The following is a 17,831-nucleotide window of genomic DNA, read 5'->3' on the forward strand; positions in this document are numbered from 1 at the left end:
TGAATAGTTTTAATGCAGTATGAAATATATACTAGTGGTGTGTAATAAAAGTTACAATGAATTCCCTGCTGTAAGGCACAAAGTCATTCTGTCCAGAATGTTCCTGACAGATTGTCAAAAGTGTTCAATTTTGTGCTGATATTTAGAACACTTTCAGTCTAAACATTTGATCTGGTCCCATAGAAAAATAGTGCAATAAATGGTTATTTCCTCTTGCAACATACTCCTATCATGTTTCCAACATGTTTAATTGATTCAATACCATGTTACTTATGCAGCAACCTTTTATAATATTCTCCTGTATAACTGTCAATATAGTAACATTTTAAAACCATTTTATTGTAACAGTTTCTCATTTTGTATAATGTAAATAAAAACACATGTTACAGGTACAGTACTCATCAAGTTTTAATATCGATTCCCTGCAAATGCACCAATGTTTTCATGTCTTGTGTATTGACTGTTTTCACATTACAGAACATATAGTGTGAAAAGTTTAAGTTAATTTCATCTTTTCCTCTTCTTTGATGTCTCCTGACTAGATGCCTGTTTATTGTTTCCATTTCCCTTCTTCTCCAGCATAAATCTATTATCAGTTAAAGAAAGTAATTTAACATTGTATTCCAAAATTCCTGCATGTTGTAATGACATTACCTATAGTTTCTTCATTTTTTTACATAGGCAAAGAAGGAAAATTTAAACTAGTGATCAGAATTTTCTTTCAGGGGCAGATAACTCAAAAGTAGGAGTGTCCCCATTTTTCTATAGATTTGATTCAATAATAATTTCACTTTTAGTTTAAATTTCTTTTCTTTGTCTGTAAACTAGATAATGTACACAGCAAATTTGTACTTATGAAGAACAAGAACTGTCGGAGGACAGTAACGCTCGACTATTCGAAAATTTGTCACAAGGGTGTTTCATTGAGTATAAAAATGCTTACCTATATGAATACATAAAATTGTCCGAAAAGGTACAAACCCTTCAAGTTTCAATACATTCCCTTTAGTAGTTATGGAGATACCAGCTTACACACAAAAACTTAACCAAGAATTTATGAATCAAAAAAGGAGCATAATTATGTGAAAAAGTAAATCAGAGTTATGGGACTTGTGCCAATCATCTTAGATAATCACAGACAACAAGAGTGTGAAGTTTCAATCCATTCCCTTAAGTAGTTATTGAGATACCAGATTACACGCAAAAACTTAAACAAAAATTTCTAAGTCAAAAAAGAGGCATAATTATGTATAAAAGCAAATTAGAGTTATGGGATTTGTGCCGATCATCTTAGATAATCACAGAGAACAAGTGTGTGAAGTTTCAATCCATTCCCTTCAGTAGTTATGGAGATACCAGCTTACACACAAAAACTTAACCAAGAATTCATAAGTCAAAAAAGGGGCATAATTATGTAAAAAAGCAAATCAGAGTTATGGGACTTGTGCCAATCATCTTAGATAATTACAGAGAACAAGTGTGTGAAGTTTCAATCCATTCCCATCAGTAGTTATGGAGATACCAGCTTACATACAAAAACTTAACCAAGAATTTCTAAGTTGAAAAAGGGGCATAATAATGTAAAAAAGCAAATCAGAGTTATGGGACTTGTGCCAATCATCTTCGATAATCACAGAGAACGAGTGTGTGAAGTTTCAATCCATTCCCTTCAGTAGTTATGGAGATACCAGCTTACAAACAAAAACTTAACCAAGAATTTCTAAGTCAAAAAAGGGGCATAATTATGTAAAAAAGCAAATCAGAGTAATTGGACTTGTGCAAATCATCTGAGATAATCACAGAGAACAAGTGTGTGAAGTTTCAATCCATTCCCTTCAGTAGTTATGGAGATACCAGCTTACATACAAAAACTTAACCAAGAATTTCTAAGTTGAAAAAGGGGCATAATTATGTTAAAAAGCAAATCAGAGTTATGGGACTTGTGCCAATCATCTTAGATAATCACAGAGAACAAGTGTGTGAAGTTTCAATCCATTCCCTTCAGTAGTAATGGAGATACCAGCTTACATACAAAAACTTAACCAAGAATTTCTAAGTCAAAAAAGGGGCATAATTTTGTAAAAAAGCAAATCAGAGTTATGGGACTTGTGCCAATCATCTTAGATAATCACAGAGAACAAGTGTGTGAAGTTTCAATCCATTCCCTTCAGTAGTTATTGACATACCAGCTTACATACAAAAACTTAACCACAGGGACGCCGACGCCGACAAATGGGTGACTGCATTAGCTCGATTATTCTGCGAATAGTCGAGCTAAAAACTCACTGGAGCATATATTGTAAGAAGCAAATCATATATACTTAAAAGGTTTATCAAATTCAATTTGACAAAACACAATTTATAAGTAAAAGGTTTTGCAAAAAAACTTTTCAAAAGGATACAAATTTATATCTGCTTTTTGTCTAAGTATTCCAGTTAGTACAAATTCGGCTGTCACTACTGGTATTCCCACTTTATATGCTGGTTCACACTCGTCTTGATCATCAGAACATGAGATAACTACAGTCAGTGGAGACGCAGGACTATTGGGCATCTTATCTATAAACTGTAAAATACACAATGTTAATTTACTGATGTATATACAGATTATTAGTGTTCAAACCTTATACAGCTGAATGTGGAAATGTGCATGTTCTGGATTGGCTTTAACATAACTACTGTAGGTTTTTTTGTCAAGATACGGGTATGGAATTGAATTTAAATAAAACAGAGATTATGGTATTCCGTAATGGAGGTGGTCTTAGAAATTATGAATCTTGGCTCTATCGTGGATCTCCTGTTAATGTAGTATCAATTTATAAATATATGGGTGTTTATCTTACACCTACTATATCTTGGTCATCAACCCACAATAAATTGTCTATTCAAGCAAAGAAATCTATTCTAGCCATCAAACAGTATCAAAAGTCATTTGGATATTTTCCAGTCAAAGAATACTTTAAATTATTTGATGCTTTGGTGAAACCAATATTATGTTATGCCTCACAAGTATGGGGTTATTGTTATGTAAATACTATTGAAACTGTTCATAATGATTTCTGTAAAAGGTACCTTAATGTTAATAGAACTACAAATAACGCAATGGCACTAGGAGAATGTGGCAGGTTACCATTATGTATATTTTATATGACTAACTGTATAAAATATTGGTGCAACTTATTGTCTATGCAACAATCAAGATATCCGCGACAATGTTATCTTATGTTGAAAAATCATGATGATAGTGGGAGATATAATTGGGCTACTAAGATAAAAAATTTATTATTCGAGTATGGTTTTGGGTTTGCCTGGATTTCGCAAGAAATAGGTAATCCTGACATGTTTATCCTTTTGTTTAAACAGAGACTGGTTGATTGCTACACTCAAAATTGGCATAATGATATTAATACTTCTAGTCGATGCTTTCATTATAGAAATTTTAAATCACTTTTAAATGTAGAAAGATACCTAATATTGGACTTACCATTTATTTATAAAAAATCTTTTTCTAAGTTTAGGTGTTCTAACCACAAACTTAAAATAGAAATCGGCAGACATTTAAATATACCAAGAGAACAACGCCTTTGTACATATTGTTTAAATAATAGAAATATCTCAATTATAGATTGTGAATTTCATGCTTTTTTCCATTGCTATAAATATAATGAAGTACGCCAACTATACTTACTAAATTGGTATGCTGGAAGAACAAATTTAAATGATTTCTATTCATTAATGAACTCGAGTTGTGATACAACAATACGTAATATATGTATTTATATACACCATATTCTTTGTAAAGCTGACGATATTAATTAGAGGGACGTAAAATGTTTATCCACGTTGCTTTGTATATTATGGGCCGGTGGCCTTATTATCAAATAAATATGTTGTTGTTGTTGTTGTTGTTTTTCAGCCAAAAAAAATAAATTTTGCAGTCAACAGCACAGGGTCTGAACAAAATACGCACAAATGTAGGTTATCATTCAGCCTTCAGTCTCTGACAACAGTTTCAAATATCATCCCTGATACCTTGGGGCAACAGTTTTGACTGCTCAAAAAATACCCGAGAAATAATTGTATATCATGCAACCAGACTATATTTTCAGTATTTAATAGGGGTACAGTTTGCAGCATTGAATCTTTCCTGCATGCTGAAATGGGAGTACATGTACCTACAAGTGTTAAAAAGAAGATGTCATAATGATATGTCTTTACACATTTGTCTTCAGTATTATATATCAAACACTTAATAATAATTTTCACTTTTACTGAATATAACAGAATATTTGCACAGTCCTTGGCAACTTGGAGAAAGATTTCTGCAATCAAGCCCTTAGGAATTTGTCTCTTCATTCAGTATTTCATGCATTGCTGTTTTGTAACTATTACAATTTCCTTATCAAAATTAAACAATAAAGTATTACCTTCAATGCACCCGCACACTTTAAAATATCTGCAAAGAAATTGAAACACAATATTATAGGGTAGGCAGGTGTAGTATTTATGCAAGTATTTCTATATATAGTTCAAAACAAAGATGTTTCTTGCATATCAGACTGGCGTTTCCGTTAGTTTTACCCATGCCGGAAATTTCATCTGGCATGGGGGGTGCCAGATGAGTCGCGTGCTGTACAATGGCACGCTTAGGATGACGTCATTTTACCGTTATGAATGAAGTTGTGCAATGCATACGCTGTTGTAAGAAAGAAGTTACGCTTGTAATGATGTAAATTTCCATTGAAATTAAAGATAAAGAATATAAAATATAATGGAATATGGTAGAATATGCAAGAAAAAATATCTAACATATGTTTGCGGTTCGGATCGGCATATCCGTCCCTCGGTCACCCGCCCATGGGCGGGTCACCTCGGGACAGATATTCCGATCCGAACCGCAAAATATGACAGATATTATTATTCTATACTATAAATATCATGTCCTCTTCATGATACCAAACATAATCTAGAAATATAAATACAAAGTCATATAGTAAGAAAAACAATTATCTTAAAACTTTTTTTTATCTACACTAGATGTGATCGGTTTTCAAAAAAATGTTGATGATCTTCAATTTGACGCAAATATGTTATTTCCCAAATGTCTATTTTTAGATACATGCCAGAGTAATGTGTTTAATCAGTCTATTTTTAGATATGCTTGCTGGTGACATGGATTAAGAATATATTATCACAAGGTAAACAATTATATGATGGCGAGTGAAACATGTTTCCCTTGTTTTGTCTAGTATTTATGCCATTACAACAATTTTTTGGTCATATCTCGGGAATCAGGTCACCTATAAAGCTATCCTGGAACACTTACCAGTAATTACAAATTTCTCTGCAAGTGACAAGACTTCTAAACCTGATTTCTGAATCAGCTATGACAGATAAATGACCATCAGACTCAATGTCTGAGATCAATTGTCACAAAATAATTTCACCTTGCCCATTGGATTGAACCAGGGACCTCTGGATCAGAAATTTGAACAAGCAAGTGTTGCGACTTATAAAAAAATTTAACAAAATTCTAACAACCTTTCATGTGCTGTGGTTCTGGTTTCACAGATTTTGTAATTTTAAAAGTGAAAGAAGTGAACACTGGCTCCTTAGCTGCCTTCTCTATGGAATGTTCTAAACTGAACTTGTATTTCCTCTCTGATGCTTCATCTTTCACCAGAAAATTTAATGGATCTATAAGACACAAATATAACAAATACTACTGTAAATACTATACAAAAAATTGAAAATTCTTGAATACATTACACAATCTTCTCGGGTAAAAACTACTGGTCGGAGAGATAACAATATTTACAGAAATTTCCATTGGTCACATAAATGATTATTTTTTCATAGTAAAATATAAAATTGAACACAATAATGGAAAAATGTCAAGGTTTTTTGACTTTTACTTTTTCTCTGACCATTAAAACTTAGATTGACATAATGCCACTGTAATTGGCAAACTTAGCTCAATTTCACATTTGTAAGTATTATCAAAAGTCATCTGTTTAGCATGTTTACCAAACTTCAAATCAGTCTTTGTAAAAGCAAAATTCTGGGTATGAGAAATTTTAACTTACCAAGAAAGAAACCACTTGCTTTGCTTGAAACTAGCCACTGTGGTGACACAATAGGTATCCCTCGTGACAAACAACATAGAAACTTAACTGTTCTTCTCACCTGTAATAAATTTTTGATATGAAATTGAATCCATATAAACAGATATTCCTATCACTTAGTGATGTCAGTAAAAGAAATTTAAAAGTCTGCATTTAAATTTTCTTAGTTTATATAAATTATTTTATTTTTGAGATTATTTTCTTTAAGAGAATACTTTTTTGTTTATATCTTCTTAGTTTATTCAAACAATTATTTTACTTTGGAGATTACATCAAAGATTGTGACCTAATAAAGGATATAGAATAATGAAGGTTAAAGGTTACAAACCTGGTCTGTCACCAGATGAGTACACTCAGTTACAGAGCTCACAAGGTCTCCACCTAATTCTTTTACAATCTGTAATCATACATTCACAATTTTTTTACATTAATTTTATTTTCATACCTTTTATTTTTCTAGAAAAAATTATCAGGTACATGCAAATCATTTAAATGTCTGCTTCAAATTTTCAAATATTGATACAGAACGAAATCACCTTTAAAAATTACAAAAGGGAAAAAAGCAACATTCTTTGACAATCTTTTGTACCAAACTAAGCAATCAATATACATGTACTTATTTTGTATTACCTAACCTTGTCTAAAGCTTGTCTATTGTAGAAGCATGCTGATAATTTCTGTACTACATTTGACATCAGTATACAGGAAGGACAGTCCCTAAATATGCAGGACTTTCTGAAACTTCTAATTAAAGTATATGTGATACCATAAAAACGTATTTAAAGCACTTACCTTTTCTCCCTGTTCATCTACCACTCCAGTAAACATCACTTTAGCCTTCATCTCCTCAGTTGTTGTCTTCCTTAATGTTGGGGAATGTGTAACACTAGTTTCTAATTCTTTCAAGGACGCTCCTTTTGGTGTATTCATTGTTGTCCTCTAAGAAAATATAACAAAATGTAATCAAACAGTCTTCCTATATGTGCCATCAGTAATATTCAAAATTGTTCAGCACTCTACTTTGAAGTAAATTCTGAAGATGTTGAAAAATGTCTAAATATGTTTTATAGTCAAGTCCTACCTTATTTGATAAAAAAAATTTAACTTTTTTTCTGAAATACTTAGCATGATCTTAAAATAATTCAGGTCTTCAATGATGCAGATATTTTAGTAATATAAGATAATAATTTTTTAATTTAGAAATTTTCTATTTATTACATGCTTTTCGGTGGTTTATAGAAATATATCAGTGATATAAAACTGGTAATTTCACTGTTTGAAACAGTGAAATTACCACTTTGATAATTTCACTGTTTTGAATTTAAGCCCCTTACGTTGTTTCAGTGAAATACCAGCGTGCACAGTACTGGGTACCGACTTAATGACGTGACGTCGTAAATGACGTCACGTTGTATTATTATTTGGCGCGCTTTTCATTCAGTATTAGGTTTAATGTCTTTCAAAACGTTTCTTTGCATGTAATAAAAAGAAAATTTGTTTAGTTTAGTGTAAGATCGAAATATATTTCACCTTGTGAACACCAAAAGTTCATATTTCACTCGTGGCTGCGCCACTAGTGAAATATACCTTTTGGTGCTCACTCGGTGAAATATATTCCGATCTTACACTGAACTAAACAAATATCCTCTATTTAATCCTCTACTTCATGTGATAACTTTAATAAGTTTCTATTATGTTAAATCCTCTATCATTAAATAAAAATAATTTATAGTACAGTTGTGAATAGATAAAGGTGTGATAATATATCTACCCTTTTCTCTGCAAGTTTAGGTGTTGAAGTTTTAGCGTCATTTTTCTTCTTCTGCCGCTTGGCTGGTGTTTCTCCTCTTTCACTCTATAAATCAAAATTATAAGTTTTAAAAGATCTTTTCAATTAGTAATTTTATTTTTACTGCTTAACTTTTTATCAGACTTATTCTGACACCTGATAATGAAATCTCATTAGTTAAGTCATTTAGATTCATGTTTATAAATGTTTAAGAAAAAATAAAACAACAACAAAACCGCCACTGATTTAATGTTTCTGCTCTTGCAATTCTCATGTCTGTGGTATCTGATATAAAATCATATGGCAATAATTACTTCAAAACAGTAGCACCGCATGTGGTGTTCACTAAGTTAAAAAGAGGTATAACTCCATAAAAAATGGTTTCAGAATTATGCCCATTGTCTAACTAGTGCACCTTGTCATTGTAAATAAGTATTCATGTTGATAATTTTTAAAATGCTACGACGACAACAAAGACTATGCATTTGATCATAACCGCGAAAACTTTTTTTATAAAAAAATTTTAAAGTTTAGTAATGCCCCTGAAAAAAAAATTTTTATTAAAAATTTTTAAAAACTAACCTTTAGACCCATTTAGCTCCCCGGGGCAGTTTTCTTTTCTTTTCAACCTTCGTGATTTTTTTTTTCCCCCATTCTTTACACAGTTTTTTCCTTTTTTCCTTTACGGGTTTCCCTTTGCCCAACTTTCCCTCTCTTACCCCTTTAGGGGGATCCCTTTTTATTTTTTATTACCTACCACTACATCCTCTATGTGTTCTTTTTTCACATTATTTTTAACAGTTTCAGAATCGTCTTTATCATCTTTTCCTCTCTTGCTTCTAACACCTTTACCTTTAACCTTTTGTTGATCATCTGTAATGGCCATTTCATCTGTTACTGAATCACTTTTAACACCATCAGAATTGCTGTCATTATTTTCACTTATAACAGCATTTGCCGTATGACTTTTTCTATTTTTTCCTTTAGATTTACTATTAACACTTTCAGTTTCTACAAGTTTAGTATCACTAGAAACCTTATCAGACACTTTGTTCCTACTAGTTCTTGTTCTGGATGAAGTTTCAGGGCTTTCTTCCCTTTTATCACCTTCTGCTATCACCTGATCCACTTTTCTTTTTTTCACCTGATTATCCATTTTATCAGCATCATCAACAACTCTTCTTCTACCATTTCTATGTGATCTAGTTGTAGTGTTGTCTTCACTTTTCCCTGATTCATTATTTGTTGTGTCACTTTGTGTTTCTTCAACATTTCTAGTTTTACTTACACTCACATTTGTTCTAGTTGATCTATTTGATCGTTTCTCACTTGGCTCACTATTTTGTAAAGTATCAGCTGCTGTTTCTTCACTCTCAATAGATAAGTTTTCAGATTTTACTACTTGGGATTGTTTCCCCTTTCCTTTAATATTTTTCTTAACCTTTTCCTTACTTTCTGTTACATTTTGTTTTCCATCAGTCACCACATTTTCATCTTCTGAATTATCCACCTGCTGAATAGTTTCAGGTTTAGATTCTTCTAACACAGCTGGTAGACTAGTTCTTGTCTTTCTGCTTACCTTTCCTTGCTTAACATTTATCCCTGTATCAACAGACTTTCTCCCTCTACTCCTAGTTGATTTAGTAGTCAAACCACTCTCTTTTTCAGTACTAAGATCATTTGTATGATGTGAACCTGTATCAGTACAAATTTCTGACTTTTCAGTTTCATTACTATCACCAACTGTTTCACTTTTTTCTTTTTCATCTTTCACATCTTTTTTAGAGGTTGCTTGTTTCCCCCTTGTAGACCTCTTGTTTCCAGCAAGTGGTGCTGCCACTGAAACTTTTGCCAAATTTTTTGTCTCACTTTCTGCAACTGTTGTCTCAACTTCTGAAATTTAACCATTAAAAGATATCAGCAGTTCTACCTAAACTTTTTGAAACAATAACTTAAAGAAGACATATCACTATGCTTAACAATAGAATTAAATTAAAAATAATAAACATTTGCATTAATTAAACAAGAGCGATCAGTGATCACATGTGTCGCCTCATGATGGCCAATTTCATGTTGGGACAAGTTTTGTGACAGACGGACAGACAGACGGACAGTGCACAACTAGACTTGGTACTGATCATTCCTGTAAAGTTTGGATAAAATTGCACTAGTAGTTTATGAGGAGTAGTCCCCGGACAAGCTTTTGTGTATCTGGCAACACACAGAAAAAAAACACCTTTTTATCAAAGGGCCATAACTCTGCCAAAAATCATTCAACCGGAAAACCCGTGCAATATGCACAAAGATTTGACCTACAGATCAATCCTGTAAAGTTTCATTGAAATTGCATTAGTGGTATAAGAGAAGTAGTCCGGACAAACTTTAAAAATTGGTCAAAGACAGAAAAGGCCGGGTTGCATTTGTACACCAAATATCATGAGGCTGTGATGTTACGAAAAAGAATTTACCATTGACCCATTAATGTCAAAAATTTAATTCAGTGGTAAAAAAGGAAGTGGATTAGCTACACACCTAAAATCAAATCCCACTGTATGGGACCATGTGTCAATGCTGTATGCAAAATATCAAGAGCTGTATAAGTAGTTTGCTGAGAAAAAACTGTTACGAAAATTTTCTACCATTGACCATTAATGTCGAAAAAATTTAACTAAGTGAATAAACAGGAAGTGGATGAGCGACAGACCTGAAATCAAATCCCACGGTATGGGACCATGTGTCTATGCTGTATGCCAAATATCAAGAGGCTGTGATAAGTAGTTGCTGAGAAAACTGTTACGAAAATTTTCTACCATTGACCATATATGTCGAAAAATTTAACTAAGTGGATAAACAGGAAGTAGATGAGCTGCAGACCTGAAAATCAAATCCCACAGTATGGGACCATGTGTCAAATGCTGTTTGCCAAATATTCAAGAGGCTGTGATAAGTAGTTGCTGAGAACTGTTACGAAAATTTCCTACCATTGACCATTAATGTCAAAAAAATCTAACTAATTTAACTAAGTGGATAAACAGGAAGTGGATGAGCGACAGACCTGAAATCAAATCCCACGTGATGAGACCATGTGTCAATGCTGTATGCCAAATATCAAGAGGCTGTGATAAGTAGTTGCTGAGAAAACTGTTACAAAAATATTTTCCCCGCCCGCCATATCAACATACAGTGTGATACAAGTATATACCTTTCTGTACCCCTTTATTTCGTCTCTTTGATCTTCTGGAAGGCTCTCCTGACTCAGAACTTGTCTCAGAATTCTAATCAAATAAGCATAGATAAAAAGAACTTAGTTGAATAAAAAACAGGTCGTAAAAAGCTCTGCTCAATATGATAATTGCTAATAAGAAAGTGAAAATGAAACAATTCTATTCAATTAAGTCAGGTAAAGTGAACTTTATGTATGTATATACATGTACATATTTTCGTTTATTTTTTTTATGCCAATTTAACACACTTGTAATTATAAAATAACAAATTAAAAGGTATTATATTTTATATTTAAGCAGTAGGGTGTGGTACTAAAACTAAACCATATATAAACAATAATGAAAAGTAACAAAAGTAACTAGCTCTTATACCAATTATTACAGCAAATATTCTAAAAACAATCCTTGACTTCTGGTTGAACTCTTTATCCATTAATTTTAGTATTTTATATGGACGTCAAAATACTGCTTTGTTTATATTTTGCTACATTTATGGCAAATAAATTAAAGTTCAATACTACTTTCTTCAGGTGATAAGCATCTAGTTTTTTCTCTTAAACCATAATTTAAACATTTTAAAACTCATGTTTGCCCTATCTAAAGAACTCAAAAATGATTTGTTTCTGAGGCAAAATGTGCCTTTAATGCATGAAGTAAAATGTCAGAGGAAATCAAATATTAAACCATGTCTTAAAAGAAAAGGGAGTGTTCATTTAGTGTGATTATTTTGTTCTATAAATCATACCTGTGAAACAAATTGGACTTTTTTTGGTGATGGACTCTTCTGCTTCTTAGGACTAGCAAGAGCAGATTTTAATGGTGATCTACCACGAGAAGGTTCTGTATCCACTACTGGTACATTTAAGTTATCATCTTTTTCAATCTGGAGAGAGCAAAAACAAACTGATGATTTGATTAAAACATATGCTTTACTTTAGCTTTGTCAGATATATCTTCAGTATTTTCCAGATTTGATTTAAATTTCTCTTGAAAAATGCTCAATTATCTGATTCCTAACTCAAGTAATCATCTGGAAGCATGTGACCTTGACCCTCGACGGCTCAAAAGAATTTAAAGCAAAGTTTCCACATAAACTTGCTATATACGAAGTTTGATAAATATCCCATTCCAAACTTTTGGTTATCATTCAACAACCGTAAAATCAACCTACAGACACGTCACAGACCAACTCCTATATTTAGACATAATAATACAGCCTGTCTACTGACAAACAGAAATCTGCAGATCAGCAGTCTTCTAGTCCAATACTCTTAAAACTACTACCACAAAAAAATAATTGCTTTTTTAGACATACAGCAGGTTTCTTATAGATTCATTATGCATGCATGCTTAAACAAATATTTTCTTCCAGAATATAGATTTCCTTCATTATACAAGTCATTTTGTATTATAATTTGGAAATATAAACTGACAAAACACTCTATAATGGAATCATCAATATAGTTTGCAAGAGCTGCATTAACACACCAACACAAACATAAACATATGTATTGATTAACCTCAGCCATATCAGGTGTCTGGTCATCATCCTCATACCTCTGTGTAGCTGCCTCATCACCTTCATCTACAAACATTATCATTCATGTACACAATTTCTTTAAATATATATATACATCAGTTTTACAATGCATGTACAAATTATGAAAGTTTCACCACCATGGACAGCCTTATGCTAAAAAGCTGCTACTAGAAAGCAAGCTCCTTCATTGGTCGTACTTAGAGTAAATATTTGTAAAGTTGTTAAAACTCAAATTAGTTATATTGCACCCATTTGTTGTTAGATTGGATGGTTTTAACACCAAATGATTCAGAAAATGTCCAACCATAAAAGCATTTATCTAAATAGGATATGACCATGAGCTCACACCTGTGTTTTCTTGAATTTCATTGAACTTTAAAAGGAATATAATTCAGACATGAAATATTGCCATATAAATGTTTCCATATGTTTTTAAGCCGGGAAACCTGTCCATACTTAACTAAAAAAGAACATTGTAACCTCTCCTTAACTTTTGTTTAAAACAAGTTAAAATTTCTATTCAACATGGTCGTGGGCCAGACCTGGGGATGATTACATTGTTCAGTAATTGATTTAATTACAATTACTTTCAGATTTTATTGTAATTGATTAAGATTGATTACTCTCACTTGCCTCTGTAATCAATTAAATTACAATTATTTTAAGAGAGTAATTGATTGATAATTGATTACATTCAATGTAAAGTAGAATCCCTACTTAAGACCACCTCCTACATATGACTGTTTTTTACAAGGTTCTTTAAGTCAATGGCTACATGACCCAGAATTAAGAACAACCACTCATCCACTTTTAAGACCACCTGATTCAGTCCAAATTCTTTGTTTTTTTCTTTAATTTGACCCAACTATTCAGACCACTGATATTAAAGTCAACACCTACATGTATCTAGATCTTAAATTTGTTGTTATGATCTGCTTAAATGCTTTGCATGACACTTAATTTCACAAGGTGTGAAAAACTGTTATATTTGGGTCATAATGTATGAAATAAGGTGAGAAGGTAAATTTTAGAGTGGTTTAATGTTGCTTTCAGCAAATTTATTTTGTGAAGAATTAATTTTTATTTGATAGGTGATTTATGTATATCATATAATAATTGATATTGAAATCTGACCAAAGAGAATTTTATGTTAAATTTCTTCAGAAATATGTTTTCCTCTCATCCGATATCAAAGCATGCTTTTATAGTGTCCTTTATATTATATTTGTAGCTTAAGATACATGATTTTTTTTTCCATACAAAATGACTAAAACAGACCATGGTCATAAAGTATGTTAGCAATGATAAGAGTATTCACAATTAAGACCGTTTTGGTCCAGCCCAGATGATGGTCTTAAGTAAGGGCTTTTACTATATAAATGTAAAACAAAAGTTAAACTGTATGGCATCCTTTGGCTTAAAATAGTTTAATGCTAAATCTAAAAGTAATCAATGTCAATCAAATTGTAATCATAATTACTGACTGAATTTTAGCTGTAATTGATTAATTACAATTACATTAATCAATTTTGGGCAACATAATCAATTACATGATGATTACTACAGTGTAATCATGTAATCAATTAAAAAATCAATGATTACAATTAATGATTCCCAGTCTGTCGTGGGCAAAGTAATGAATACATCAGATTTCCATCCTGGAAAAAATTCCATTTCTTTTTTGTATTTTTCAATATTTCCCCCCCTTGGGTTTTTAAAGCAATATATCTCAAATTGCTTAAAAAAATTTTATGAAAATTATTACTTTCTCCTTAACCGTTTGAATTTAATACTTTAATGATTGAAACTTAATAAATAATATTTATCAGTTCAAAATTTTAGAACCTCCTCAGCCGGTATATTGAGTGCAGCTTCCCAATTCATGTTGAACACTTCTTTCTTTCCTTTTTGTTTCTGCACTTCCTGTCTATTTTTATTTCTTCCAAAAAACTTTTTTCTTTTACCTTAGATATGTTTTTATCCTCATTTTGGTCTTTAAATTCTTCTTTTTCAGACATAGTAACTTTCCCTGGTTCTACACTTTTCCTGACATTACTTACCTCCTCAAAGCTTTTTTCAATTATTTTTAACTTTTGACTTCTTGTCTGAAAACACTTTTTAACAATTATCTGTATTCTTATGAACTTTTTTTTACCTCTTGTTTTTTTCCTTTACAAACCTGATTTAACGTATTTTTTCTCTTTCAGTTTTATTTTCAAACCCTGTCGTTCAAAATTAACATCTAATCTTTAAAATTGACTGTATATCAATTTGTTCTTTAGTTTTTTTAACATGTGCTTTTTTCCTTTTTTTGTAACAGTTTACTTCGTAATATTTTCAACTGCTCTGTTGCATAAAAAATCTGGTTCTTTCGTTTCCCTGTTTGAAATATCTTTTTCTTTCCCCTTTCCCTTTTTTTGAGCAGCTTTGTTTCATGCTTTCAAAAGAAAGTTTCATCATAGTTATTGCTCTGTGTCATCAAAAACTGTTTTGGTCTTTACTGATTTTTGTTTGGGGTACCCCGTTAGATATCTTTCCTTCTTTCGCGCCCTTTTTTGTTGTTTTTCAAATTTTTTCAAGGAAACTTTCATCATGCAACTGTTTCTCAATATTGAGAGAATCTTATTAAAATTTTGTTCCCCAACATCTCGATTTTCCCTTTTTTTTCCCGCCCCGATTTTATTTTACCTTCAACTTTTTCCTTCAAACCCCGTCTGATTTCACCACCACAGTCAGTTTTTATCAAAAAATTGAGTGGCATTTCCCCAAAGTTTTGAAGATTTTACTATCTTACCCCTTCCCATTTACCCATTTTTTTTTACAATTTTTTAATAAAATTTGATTTTTATTTAACTGTACTGTCTCATCAAAATTGATAGCTATCTTTCTGCAATAGTGTCATCAGCTACCTTATTTCTTCTTCCTCTTGTTGCTTTAGTTTCAACAGTCTTTTCTTCAATCACCTGTGTAGCATCATCTGTAACTGCAACTGTTTCATCAACATTTTTCTGCCTCCCTCTCCTTCTAGTTTGCTTGATAGAGGTAGCTTCTGATTTTACTGGTAAGGTTTGATCATCATTAACAGCAACTGTTGATTCTGCTTCATCAAAGACCTAAATGACAAAAACAACTATTACATGTATTAGTATAGAACAATTTTTAAATGTGAACATGATAAGAAATTCATTTTGCAAATAAGATTGTCTAAAAAAATCTCAATTAAGGGTTTGGGGAAAGTAAATTTTTTTGACTTTATGACAATAAACCCTTTTGAGCTATCAAAATTATGGGGTTTATAAAATTTTAAATCAAATGAATTGGGCCCTAATGGAAGGTCTGTAATATCATAATTATAATTTTTTAGTTTTAGAATCCAAAAAATCCATATCAAATCAGACGTGTACTCTAACTTTGTTTTCTTTTTCAGATCTTCAAGTTTTCATTTAAAAATGGGTCAAAGACAGGAAAGGCCAGGTTGCATTTGTATACCAAATATTATAAGGCTGTGATGTTACGAAAAATGTTTACCATTGACCATCAATGTCAAAAATTTAACTTAGTCAGTAAACATGAAGTGGATGAGCAACAGACCTGAAATAGAATCCCACAATATGGGACCACTAGTTAATGCTGTATGCCAAATATAAAAAGGCTGTGATCAGTAGTTGCTGAGAAAACTGTTATGTAAATTTCCTACCATTGACCATTAATGTCGAAAATTTAACTAGGTCGGTAATCAGGAAGTGGATATGCAACAGACCTGAAATAGAATCCCACGATATGGGACCACTAGTTAATGCTGTATGCCAAATATCAAGAGGCTGTGATAAGTAGTTGCTGAGAAAACTCTTACAAAATTTTTTTCCCCCTCCCCGCCGCCTGACATTCACCATAGTATAACCCCGGTTTGCATCTGTGCAACCCAGCCAAAAATGACAGAAATTAGAAAGTTATCAGGTTCATAGATCCATGTTTTTATATAAAAAAAATCTTACTTTAAGAGCATGAAAAGCTTCAAATATTTACTTGGTTTTGGGTTTTCATCCCCTCCTGTTTAACGAGTCGTCTTCTCTTGTCCCTCTGTCTCTTGAATTCATTGGTAACTACAAAAACCGCTAAAAGCTTAAAGTTGAGGCTGCTGTTACATCAAATGTTTTCACCTTTCATCTATCACCAAACCCTTCAACAAGCGCAATCACCCCCTTCTTGTTCCACTGTTGGCCATTTCATCCATGTTTTTCAGTGTCTGCCCCTTGTTTAGCAGATTCTTTTGTATCTTCAATTCACCTGTTTGTGTATTTCCCTTTGTCTGTATCGTTTTATTATCAAAAGCATTGCTGTATCCTCATCCAATAACACTGAGTTTCATCAGGTTTGTTATCTACATTTCTCATGTTTTGATTTGATTTATCATATGGGTCCCTTTTCAAAATAACTTGTGGGAATCTTCTTTCAAAAATTGTGTTTCCAAAACACAAGGGTTACTGCTGATCTCCTTTTTTGTTCTTTTCCAGCTCCCTTTAACATTCCTCAAATACCTTGAGTTGCATCATCTTTAGACACAAGTTTAGAATCAGTTTCATCATTATCTTGAAAAAATTGAGTTTCTGCTTGGAAAATTGGCTGAGTTTTTATCAGGCTTTCTTTCCCTTTTTCCCTCTAGGACTTATTATCTTTGGCTCTTCAAATACTTGAGTAGGCTTCTTTCAGTTACTGCCACATTCCCATCCTCCTCCCTCTCTCACTAACAACTTGTGTTGGTTCTTCTGTTGATACACCTGAAATGTTTTTTGAAGTATTTAAAATTTGTGAAGTAATAAAACTCCCAAAAAAGGTCACAAATCTGTTTACAACTTTTTACTTGCAATGACTAATGTTTTTTGCACTATGTAAAAAACACCAAGTGATTTCAGTGGATTCTTTTAATGAAGTAATACCACCCAGAAGATATCAATAGGGCAAAACATCTACATTATTTTTAATTTCAATCTTAAGAAAACAAAAACACTGCATTTTTGCCGCGCTTTTTCTTTAAAAAAAAGATTTTTTGTTTTTAAAAATTTAAATTTAAAACAAACCCCCTTAACAAATTTTAAAATAATGAAAAATTTTTATTTTTTTCTTTGTGGTTCCCCCCTTTTGTTTTACATTCA

At 32.1% G+C, this 17,831-nt stretch overlaps 2 protein-coding genes across 2 annotated transcripts; both read right to left on the bottom strand.

Moving 5' to 3' along the window:
* Nucleotides 1-6: 6 nt before the first annotated feature.
* LOC132737736 (mediator of DNA damage checkpoint protein 1-like) lies at nucleotides 7-8,508 on the bottom strand. Its single transcript, XM_060725069.1, has 9 exons — nucleotides 8,497-8,508; nucleotides 7,897-7,980; nucleotides 6,918-7,064; nucleotides 6,454-6,522; nucleotides 6,087-6,186; nucleotides 5,542-5,697; nucleotides 4,428-4,456; nucleotides 2,403-2,566; nucleotides 7-586 (listed from the first exon to the last, which is right to left on the bottom strand). Exons 1-9 carry the CDS (start codon nucleotides 8,506-8,508, stop codon nucleotides 508-510), a joined length of 840 nt encoding a protein of 279 aa, XP_060581052.1. The 3' UTR covers nucleotides 7-507.
* Nucleotides 8,509-8,653: 145 nt separating this feature from the next.
* LOC132737737 (suppressor of Mek1-like) lies at nucleotides 8,654-13,189 on the bottom strand. Its single transcript, XM_060725070.1, has 4 exons — nucleotides 12,659-13,189; nucleotides 11,884-12,021; nucleotides 11,117-11,189; nucleotides 8,654-9,807 (listed from the first exon to the last, which is right to left on the bottom strand). The coding sequence occupies exons 1-4, from the start codon at nucleotides 12,737-12,739 to the stop codon at nucleotides 8,654-8,656; spliced, it is 1,446 nt and encodes a 481-aa protein (XP_060581053.1). The 5' UTR covers nucleotides 12,740-13,189.
* Nucleotides 13,190-17,831: the final 4,642 nt, after the last annotated feature.

The sequence above is a fragment of the Ruditapes philippinarum genome, unplaced genomic scaffold, assembly GCF_026571515.1.
Source record: "Ruditapes philippinarum isolate M1 unplaced genomic scaffold, ASM2657151v2 ctg17790_1_1_1_1, whole genome shotgun sequence".
NCBI classification, from domain to species: domain Eukaryota; kingdom Metazoa; phylum Mollusca; class Bivalvia; order Venerida; family Veneridae; genus Ruditapes; species Ruditapes philippinarum.

Excerpts from the sequence above, each read along its gene's own strand:
- LOC132737737 (XM_060725070.1), bottom strand. The coding sequence starts at position 12,739 with ATGATAATGTTTGTAGATGAAGGTGATGAGGCAGCTACACAGAGGTAT. Across the intron at positions 12,022-12,658 it reads AGACACCTGATATGGCTGAG|ATTGAAAAAGATGATAACTT; the intron begins GTTAATCAATAC and ends TGCTCTCTCCAG. Across the intron at positions 9,808-11,116 it reads AAATAAAGGGGTACAGAAAG|AAGTTGAGACAACAGTTGCA; the intron begins GTATATACTTGT and ends GTTAAATTTCAG.
- LOC132737736 (XM_060725069.1), bottom strand. Across the intron at positions 7,065-7,896 it reads CTAAACTTGCAGAGAAAAGG|AGGACAACAATGAATACACC; the intron begins GTAGATATATTA and ends ATATTTTCTTAG. Across the intron at positions 587-2,402 it reads CAAAAAGCAGATATAAATTT|ATTTATGCTGGAGAAGAAGG; the intron begins GTATCCTTTTGA and ends AACTGATAATAG.